This window comes from Clupea harengus, chromosome 8 (assembly GCF_900700415.2).
Source record: "Clupea harengus chromosome 8, Ch_v2.0.2, whole genome shotgun sequence".
Classification (NCBI taxonomy): Eukaryota; Metazoa; Chordata; class Actinopteri; order Clupeiformes; family Clupeidae; genus Clupea; species Clupea harengus.
The window spans coordinates 30,663,610-30,674,678 of record NC_045159.1 but is presented as its reverse complement, the minus strand read 5'-3'; the positions used below and the strand labels follow the sequence as shown (position 1 = coordinate 30,674,678).

General features: G+C 40.8%; 1 protein-coding gene across 1 annotated transcript in view; it reads right to left on the bottom strand.

Moving 5' to 3' along the window:
- Positions 1-137: 137 nt before the first annotated feature.
- The window catches only part of exoc5 (exocyst complex component 5), a 22,162-nt gene continuing 11,230 nt past the window's right edge, over positions 138-11,069 (bottom strand). Inside the window, exons 8-18 of the mRNA XM_031572705.2 lie at positions 10,727-10,771; positions 10,461-10,601; positions 7,726-7,808; positions 6,555-6,764; positions 4,985-5,132; positions 4,781-4,889; positions 4,045-4,165; positions 3,257-3,343; positions 2,799-2,907; positions 2,477-2,692; positions 138-780 (exon numbers count right to left, since the gene is read on the bottom strand). Of these exons, the coding sequence (XP_031428565.1) occupies positions 592-780; positions 2,477-2,692; positions 2,799-2,907; positions 3,257-3,343; positions 4,045-4,165; positions 4,781-4,889; positions 4,985-5,132; positions 6,555-6,764; positions 7,726-7,808; positions 10,461-10,601; positions 10,727-10,771 (1,458 nt within the window). The 3' untranslated portion in view covers positions 138-591. The remainder of the gene's footprint in view (positions 781-2,476; positions 2,693-2,798; positions 2,908-3,256; positions 3,344-4,044; positions 4,166-4,780; positions 4,890-4,984; positions 5,133-6,554; positions 6,765-7,725; positions 7,809-10,460; positions 10,602-10,726; positions 10,772-11,069) is intronic.

Here is an 11,069-nt window from a genome sequence, read left to right as displayed (position 1 = left end):
GTACTTGGGAAAAGTAAACACAATGGTCTCAGACTTTAATAACTCTTAAAAGCACAGCAGAACAGTAGCTGCTTCTTTTCTACATATAGGAACAAAGCTGCTTCCTTTTACTACCAGATGAAGAGAAAATCCAGTTATCATGTAAATGGTTCTGCAACACTTTTATAATGAAACAGCAGATAACTTGAGGTAATGGTGACTGCCATTGTTATACACGTTACAATATTACAATATGGTCAGTTTATTTGAATCTTAAGTAGAGAGCACTGTATTGTTGTGAGCCTATGCCAAGCCCTATATGGACCCATTCACAATCATATACACAGGGAGGACAGACTACACCTTAGTAATTACTCAAACCTGCATCATTAAGTAAAGCATATTTGGCACAACACAAGGCATGTCAAACCGTGTGACTCAAACACAAACATATGAATGTATCTATCTAATGAATTGATTTCTTGTAGTCTATTACTGTTGATTATGGACATTAGGTATGTTTAAATGAGGGACTATTCCACCGGCCACAGTTGATTCTGGACATTAGGCATGTTTAAATGAGGGACTATTCCACCGGTCACACAGTTGCCATTAAGTAAAGTGCCGTCCCAGGCGGGAGGAGCGGTAGTCGGCCCTCAGCTGGACGAAGGTGTGGAGAAGGTTCCGGTCCAGGTTGGTGAGCTGCTCTCCAGAGCAGACCTGTTTGAGGTTGTCGGGGGCAACAACGAGCAGATTGCACAGGGCGTGAAGTGTGTCAAACAGCTGGAGCACCAGTGGAACCTGTTTACGAGGAAAAGGAAAATCATTTACAAGATGGCAAGATGCTAATTAGCTAGCTTTCTCAATCATTTACATGGCAAGATGCTAATTAGCTAGCTTTCTCAATCATTTACATGGCAAGATGCTAATTAGCTAGCTTTCTCAATCATTTGCATGGCAAGATGCTAATTAGCTAGCTTTCTCAATCATTTACAATGGCAAGATGCTAATTAGCTAGCTTTCTCAAAGATATGTTCAGTTTCTTGCCAATTTCTTGGATGGAATAGTCTTAATTTCTGAACACAACAATAGACTGACAGGTCCATGTGCTCTAAATATGGCCAGAAAGCAAGACCTTTCTTCAATCAAATCCACCTGAAGCTGATACTCCAGATCCTCAAGTAGTCCAAAGAAGGACATTTCCCCCTTTTTAAAGGCCCATTTTGTGTCACTGAGCTCCACCTAAAGCTGCAGTGTAGTTCACTTTTACGCCGCTGTCGTAAACACAAATCACACATTTGAGACCCACTAATATAACGGACAGTGGTGCACGTGATACATCTTCTCTCTTTCTCTCTTTCTGTCCACCCTTACACTTGCTATTAGTCATAGCGCCCTCTACAGTATAGTACAACACACTACATCTAGCCGTTGTATCTTGCTTGGATGGTTCAAACAACTTATTACATGCTACATGACCGTTATGTTGATGTATTATGGCGTAAAATCTCAAATGGGGGAATGAGATTTCTTTTTTTTCCACTGAGCAGACAAAATGATTCATCTTTCATACGCTCGCTGATTTTATCTCACATTAACTACTGCTTACCCACCTGGTCTACCCTTAAACCAGTCATGTCTCTTTACAAACAGGCTCTCAAAATACTTGACAAAAAACCTAAATCACACCATCACTGTTCAGTCCTCCATAAGTACAGACTTTTAAGTTGGGACAACCTGATCACATTTAAGAACTGCTGTTTAATGTTCAAAATCCGGTTTAACCTGCCCCCCACCACTATGCAGCCTAGTCAAGTTTAGAACAGCAGCAACCAGTGCTACTCGAGGGGCAGCAAGAGGAGACTGTGATATTCCTTTAAAAAAAAGTGTATTTGGACAGTCGGTTTTCTCAGTTAGGTCAGCCCGGGAATGGAACCATCTCCCTCAGAACATTAGAGAATCAACCTCATTCAACTGTTTTAAAAGTAATCTCAAAACATGGTTGATAAATAACCAAAAATGTGATCACTAGTGGGTAAGCAGTAGAACTTGTATATTGGGATTGTATTTTATTTTATCTTATTTTTTTAATTTATTGTCAATGTTATGTTTGATATACGTTAATGCCTTTTTTAAGGTTGTATAGCCTTCTTTCACTCTGGCAGGGGGACTGCCAATGGAAACTAGCCTTTTGGCTATAATTGGGTGCATTTACATCTTAAATGTTCATGAATGTACACTGTCCCTCTTGATCAAATAAACAAATTGATTGATTGATTGACGTTCTAGGTTTTTCTCCACAACAAAATCTTTTTAATTTTCAGAGGTCCAAGCTAAGAGGCTTTCTAAAACAATTGATAATGTTTTAGGTCATATTTATGCATAAATATAAAAAAAAATTCGAAAGGGTTTGCAAACTTTAAAGCATCACTATATATAGTATAGTATAGTATATTAGTACATTCTGTTTTCTGTGACCTTTGAATGATTGACTCACCTTAAAGTCCTTTGCACAGCGACGGTATTCCGCCACATCACAGATGGCCAGCATGCCTCCCATCGAGCTGTAGGTGAACTGCTGCAGATGCTCGTGGATCAGCCGGTGACAGCGCACACCCAGCTCCGCCAGAACAGTGTCCACATTCTTCCCATCCATGGAGCGCCGTACACGTTCCACCTGCCAGCTGACGTACACACACACCTTTGAACACGCCTGAAGGATCACAGCAGAGAGAGAGGGAGTGAGTGAGGTCACGGGGAGAAAGGACAGCTCCTGAATCATTTTTATGTGATCTCCTGGATTACTAGTATTGTCTTACTGTGGTATACTGAATCATGACATTATTCTCATCCTCAGGCCTGAAATCAGTTTTCTTCTGCTCAGTTGCCAGGATCTGCTTCATCTGTCCCACCATGCAGTTCAGTGTCCTTCAGGGGAAAAAGCCACATCAGTCACTTTCAACAAATAAATACACTTTCTGATCCACATGTCCGTATGTCTATTCAAAGGCAGTCTGTTTACATATATACATACACATACAGATACATAGACACACACACACACACACACACACACACACACACACCTATCTATATAAAATGATCTATATAAAATAATTATCATTAATGGCATTGTTATTACATATACAGGAATAAACAAGCTCAGGAATAAGGTGCAAAACACTAATGAGGCATAGGTGAGTGAAAACCCCACATCATGGACAGACAGACAGACAGACAGACAGACAGACAGACAGACAGACAGACAGACACTTACCTGTCTATTCCGGTGTCCAACTTGACCTCCATCTGCTCAATCACCTCCTTCTTCTTGTGCAGACACTCGGTAAGCTTGGGGGAAGAGCTAACATGGAAAACATGCTTGTTCAAAATACCGGCTGTGGCTTCTAGACAAGTTCAATTCTAAATTATATTAATAGCCAGTACCTGAGCTGCTGTTTTTAAGTCTGATATGCATTTGTGGGCAGACATGTTTTTCCAAAGTGATTTACAACTGAAGCAAGGGTGGATTGAGAAGTCATCAGTTGCATCGATGGTCAACATAGATAACCAGTTGTGTAGGAGGTTCAAAATATTACTCACTAGTTTGAAAGACAGATGCCTAAAATATCCTAAACTGGCAGCTTTAGTAATGTAATAGTACCCTCATGCATACAAGTATGTATAGCCAACACCTATGTTTAAAAGGTTCAGAGTTCAAAAGTCTTGGCCAGAAATATTTACAATGTGCTTTTGTACAAAGTATGAGCACCTCTGAAAGTAGGTTTTTGTAAGGGTATGTTTACATTTAATTTAAATAATAAAAAAAATATTTAACTACATTCCTTTTACTCTAATTGCTAATCTATTATTGCTATTCAACATACTATTAAATGTTCCAAAAGTTCAGCTTCTGGATTAAACAGCAACAACTAAATGAATCTGCAATTAGTCACTTGTCAACACCATGGAGGATGTCTAAAAACACCCAGCAGGATCTAAAAACACCACGGAGGATCTAAAAACACCACGGAGGATCTGAAAAGTGAGGGCTTCATTGCTCACCTGATTAATGGCATGAGATGATCATTAAACTGCTTGTCAAACAGATGGAAGATAGTGTTGGCTTGATGCACCACATCAAGGAAGTATAAGTTGGCATTTTTTGCATCAGGTGATGGAATTGCTGTAACAGAGAAGAAGCTAGTTTAAAAACCTTCAGTCCAGTTCAGCTCAAGCTATGCCTGGAGTATAAAAACCTTAAAAAGTGAATCCCAAATGATTCCACAAGTTCACAACAAAGATACAGTGGGTACTCAGCCATAAACAACACATATTTACCATTTGGGGCAACTCTGTCTCTGTCCTTGTGTTTATCAAAGACTCTTGAAAGGGTCTTCTTTAAGGACGTTTGTGATTCCCTGTCTCTAAATCATTTATGATATATGTACCCCTTGTGTATTGCTAGGAGCCATTTAGGGTCTCTCAAAGGTCAACACTGCAGTTTTTAAGACCCCTGTGACCTCTGACCCCTGGGTCTGTGCCCGATAGGCATGCATGCATGTATGTATGTATGCATGTATGCATGTATGTATGTATGTATGCATGCATGCATGTATGTATGTATGTATGTATGTATGTATGTATGTATGCATGTATGCGTGTATGCGTGTATGCGTGTATGTATGTATGTATGTATGTATGTATGTATGTATGTATGTATGCATGTGTAATTGAGAAGGGTTATGCATTTTCAAGTAAGCTGTACATTACCACGGCTAGCTCAAACATAAGTTACTACCTGATAGGCCGATTTCCAGGGCATAGTCCATGTGATCTACACACAGGTGATCCACAAGGAGTATAAAAATACAGAAGGCATTCCTGGGGAGATCTGCAGGATCAGACAGCTGGAAGAAGGAAGATGAAATGAGAAGTGGCAGGAACCCAATGCCTCATGGGAAATAGTGTTCATTTGAGTTGGAGGAGTACTCTCATAGCTCACCTTATGGCACCTTTCAAAGGCACGACGTGTTTCTTGTAATAAATTGACGACTATATCCTGTGAGAGAAAGGTCTCACCGTGTGTATCGATACTTGACCCTAGTGGTAGGTTAGTGCGTTGCCTTATGCGTTCCTTCAGTTCCTGGATACTGGATGAGTATGTCGGGGAAAAGGACAAACAGTAAGTAAGTGGTCAAACGTGTATTCAGTGTTCACTTGCAGCTTTTTTCATTCCTCTTGAGTTTTGCCAGTAAGACATAAAAGTGAATTAGCTACAAGGTAAGAAGAGCACATTTGTGGAGGTATCCTGGGGGATTCTCCATTATAGAAACATTTCAGTGGGTTTGACATACAAATTAAGTGTTCTAGTGCATTCTGCAAGAATCCAACGAGAGCACAACACTTTATTGAGGTAATACAGGTCTTGCCAACTTGTCATTTTCTTGGCTTACTTTCAGTTATGTAGCCTTCTGTAACTTATAACATCATTTTACAGGCCATCTAAAATGTATATATCTCTATTTAACTTATTTATAGCAGTGCATTGAAAGATGGGACACAGGAACAACTAGATCCTCTCTCATGAACTCCTACTCTGGGATGGTAAAACATTCATTGTAGCTCTCATAGTGTTAGCTTAACTCTCTCCTGCAATGTCACAATATGGCACTAGATCCCTTGTTGCTAGTAATAGTTTTGTTTTTGTTCTACTCCAAAGACTACACTGGACATGCCCTGGTTTGTGTGCTGTATTGTAGCCATGTCTTCTCCAGCTTCCCCAGCAGGGTTAGCTTTGGGAATGAAGCTCCCATAAAGATGCCCTGAGCTTCCTTGAGATGACTAAAATCAGGAATGTTTAGGAGTCTGATTCTAATTCCAACCCTTTGCACTAGTGTAGTCCTAGCACTAGCACTAGCATCTCTCCCTAAGCTCTCTCGTGCCAAAATGGAAATCTTGAGATAATGTGATCATGTGATCAGGACAGATAAACACACCTGCCGTTCTACTAGATTTTGTTTTGTAATCGGAGTCCAAGAAAACCCACAAAAACATAACCGCTTTTAAAGCACACCATCAAATAAATCACCAAAAGACATTAGTTAGCAAGCTTTTATCAGTCCTAACTGTGCTAGTTAACTCACTAGTTTTAGCCAAACACTCCTTACTGTTGGTACAATAATTTAGCTTTTCTGCTTGACGTGCCAGTTGTGGTCAGGCTGAAACAGGCTATTTGTGCGAATCATGTAAATCTGAAGTGTTTCTTTTTTTGGGAAAGTGGGTGGGGTTTAGAGCCAGAAACACACTTTCAAAACTAGCAACGAATCCAGCAACACCTTACCTCAGGCTCGAACCCTACCCACCCCCCTAAATAAAACAATCTAAAGCTCTACACAATTCACGCAAATTGCCTCTCTCACTTTCAAAAACGTGAATTTCGCCAAAAGAAGTTTCCAGGTATGTGATGTTCACATAATGCCACTTTACAAGTCATCAAAAGCTTAATCAAGGAGAGAAACCACAAGCCCATGTTCCCAAGGAGAGAATGGGAGGAGCTGAAGAGGGACACAAACCTGCCAGTGCCCAGAAGTCTCTTCTGATGGTTCTTAGAGTCGTAATAACGTTGCAGAATCATGGCACTGCGACTCTGTAGGTACTGACGTTCCATCTCAATGTAATTCTCCAGGTACACGGAGAAGATGTTTTTGATGAGCCTGGATAGGAAGGTGTGCTTGTCTGAACCCAGGTTGAACTCCGCCAGTTTGTTAGTCAAGAGTGTTGTCCTGAAGATGACATTTAACAGTGTTTGGTAAGAATGCGTTAACTTAAGGTATTATTTAAAAAACGGCAAAGATTCAACACACATCATACACAACAGTAGGGATTTTACTGGTATGTCTGAAACAAATGGTTATGCTAAACATTTGTTTATAGGAACAAAGCATTGCCTAAAAATGGTATGTTTACATGTAGGTAAAATATGTACCCAACTATGTTTGACAAACAAAAGTCACAAAGAAAGATGTGCTTTGTCAGTCATATATGTGAGTATAAGCCCAAGCACCAGGGGTGGCGCCCAGTGTAGATGAATACTGGTATGAGGCTGCACTGGTGGAGATGGACTAATGGATATTGGGATGAGGCTGCACTGGTGTAGCTATGTTGAACGATCAAGAGCTTTTTTTTCCCAATATGTTCTTAGCAACTCCTATACTGTATTTTACAATACTCTTGTGTCTTAGGTATTTAAAGAAGCATAATGGAGATTTGGACTAAAACTACCACCCTACCTACTAATAATAAAGCATGTGTTCAAAAACCTTGCAAACAACACCAACAGCTCAGCTGACCCTGATCAAAAATGTGTAACATGCCAACTGGTATGTTTTGGCAATATTTTTGCCGTTTTCTGCTGGGAAGATTTTTTTTTTTTACATTTTTGCAGGGTGTTCTAACCCGAATCACATACCTACACAGTGGATGGCCAGTGGGATTGACAGGTGTGCTAATCTGTCCCTAATTTAAAGATTATACCAAAAGTAATTGCTCAATTAAAAAAAAAAAAAAAAAAAAAAACACCTCAAACTGTGGTAAATTGCTGCATAACGTTGCTTTAAGTTTACATTTATAAATGATCCAGACAAAACATTGAGACATGATCAAATTATGTGATTAGATTGTTCAGTACCTGGAGTAGAGGTCGTACAGACATTATCAAATGATGATGATTAGATTGTTCAGTACCTGGAGTAGAGGTCGTACAGGTTTTTAAGGTACTGCTCCACGTCAGAGTGCCGAGCCTCATCCAACTGCTCCTTCACGTGAGCCTGCAAAACAACAACAACAACATGCTTCATCAGATCAACAACATCAGATCAACAACACGCTTCATCAATACTCAGATCAACAACATGCTTCATCAGATCAAAAACCCGCCTCATCAAACTGCTCCTTCACGTGAGCCTGTAAAACAACAGATCAACAACATGCTTCACCAGATCAACAACCCGCTTCATCAATCACCAGATCAACAACCCGCTTCATCAATCACCAGATCAACAACCCGCTTCATCAATCACCAGATCAACAACCCGCTTCATCAATCACCAGATCAACAACCCGCTTCATCAATCACCAGATCAACAACCCGCTTCATCAATCACCAGATCAACAACCCGCTTCATCAATCATCAGATCAACAACCCGCTTCATCAATACTCAGATCAACAACCCGCTTCATCAATCACCAGATCAACAACCCGCTTCATCAATCATCAGATCATCAACCCGCTTCATCAATGATGGGCAAGTTTTTCATTTTTCTGTTTCTATGCCAAGTTCCATTCCACGTAACAGCCTAAAACCTTTGTCAAAGAGGGACAGACGATAGGATTTATTTATTTATTCACTTAGACTGTAAAGATGTAGTCCACATCATGGCTACATGGCTATGGGAGTGTCAAACTGAGACATCAGTAGTTGTGGGCAGTCAGGTATTCTCATGTGTATGTTTGGTGAAAAAGTGACACAGCCTCATAATCTGACAAAATCTGTACTGAGATTCATTCCACAAGCCTAGCCATGTAGTAGTAAAAGAAACTTTGAACTTTTGATGCCGGCAGCCAGGGATAATAATTATAATTAAGACCTTTGTCAGGTTTTTAATGGCACACACGACACACTGGAACACACACGTGCATATATGGAGGACCCCCCAGGAGCAGTGGGCAGCTTGTAGCGCCCGGGGACCAAGTGAAGTGAACTGTCCATCTTTGGTCAGGGATGGACATGTGTTCTGTGGATGTTACTCAAGAGAGTACTAGTATATTCAGACACATCAATTGCATGGGTTGAGAGTGGTTGACATTCTACACGAGGGTGGTGACTTGGAACCTCTGAGGATTTTATCGCAAAACGTTCTGACGTCATCTCTCTCCACTGCCTGGATATTGGCTAGAGAGCAACCGGAGAAGTCCAAGAAGAGGATGAGAAAAAACCATTTGATCACTGCAGCACGCGGCACACTTTCAGTGTAGGGGATCAGGTGGCTGAATATGGAACCAGACTAGATCTACTGAAGGGATATAGTCAGGTCCTGTTAACAGAACGAGGGCCTGCTTTTATTACCCCCAATGGCAATACGTTTCAGTTTGAAGAACGCCCACACAACTTTCCAGAGATGAATACATCGTGTCATTGTGGGCCTGGATGGAATTACTGTGTATTTGGATGGATAAGTTCCTCCTTGTTAGCCTTGCACATCCCATGGTACATCTGGCTATGAGTGAGATCAGCGGAACAAACGTGACGTACCTGGGCAAGGTCGTGGGACGAGGTCAAGTGCGCCCTATCCATGCCAAAGTGTTTGCCGCCCCTTCCAGTAAAACAGCAGTGATACATTTCTTTGGTATTGTAGGAAATTATCATTGCTTTTGCAGAAACTTTTCTTTGGTTGTCACCCCATTATTGATCTGCTGAAGTCCAAGGCATAGTTGGTGCAGTCTGATGCCTGTCCAAAGTCATTTGACGGAGTTAACGCTAACAACCTGTCAGATGTAATGTTTGTCCAAATTCACAGGATATTCACATCCCTTACTCTTGGCTATTCATCTCACAAAGTACTCATTACCACGTCTTGTCAAAATAAACAGCAGGACTAGCAATTTCCATGGCTAGCCATTCTATTTGCCATGGTTTTGAAATTACATTCAATTTCAGCAGTCATAAACTGCTTCCATCTCTGCATTACTCTGGTTTGAATTACCCACAAAGTTCTTATTTTGTGACATGAAACAGGTATGAAATGAAAGAGAAGAACTTATGCTTCACGTTGACGCTAGTAACTTGCTTGAGTATGAGGCAGAGCAGGTAGGAGTAGATTCAACAAAGGTTCAATCACTGGCCATTTCTTCATCCATTTTGACACATCTGTGTGCTTGCTGAAAAATCAAAACCCGTTCAGATGATGCTAGTTGCTAATCTGTGCAACAAAGTACGGTGGAGTAATCCTGTTTTGCAGCAACTACAGCAAAGTTCAGTGTTATTGCATAATATATACTATTTTGCATGTGCATAGACCAGTGGTTCTCAAACTTTATCAAGTTGCCATTCATTTGCTCATCAACCGCAGACAGAAGGGAAAGGGAGATAACCCCGGAGTTTAGAATATAGAACACTTCGGCCCTGGAGCAGAAAACAAAAGTCTCCCCTGTAATCTCCGACTACGACTAGCAGGAAAGGTTAACAACAGGCTAATTAATACAATACAATACTTAATAGGTTAATTAATAAAATATTTCTTTGAGTGTGGTTGTTTAGTGCGATGGGGGTGTATGATCGTTATTGTCTATGAAGGAAGGCATTGCAACAGGAAAATCTCCCGTTCATCGTGTCCATTCGCACCTCACCTGTCACGTCTCTGCGCCCCGCCCCACACTTTGAGAAACGCTGGACTATTGGGTCATGCCTCCAACGCTTACCTGTAACTTGTTATCAAAGATGCTCTGGATGAGCTTGGCCATGACGGTTTCTGGGCTGCTGAAGACCTCCCCGACCTGCTTGTTGACACGTTGACACAAAGCTGCAGTGTCTTCAAATACGTCCTTGCACATGTATGCACCCTGAAAGAGTGTAAAGGAGGACTTGGCTCAATACAAGGACAAACAGTAATATAGCCATTAGGAATTAATTAACAGATATCAGATATCCAACCATCAAATTCTACAAAGCACTTCTCAATACTCACCTCTTGACACTGCTTGATGTAGACATCTACACAATGTGCATACCCCTACAAAGACAGAGAGACGTGCAAAATCAAACAACGTTTTTGTGGCCATTTCACTGCTGACACCAGTATTCCCACTGTTGCGTGAATAAAAGGTGTCGCATACAAGTCCAAAATAAATCACTCTAAATTTGAACAGTTCCTACGCCTCTGCTCCACTTCTGGAACGCTGGAGCAAGGATTCTACTCCAACTGCAGCTCTGGGTTTACACTTTGGATTCAACAGTTCAAAGACATCTTGGCACAGAACATATGTTATACATATATTATATATTTGGCACAGAACATATGTTATACATAT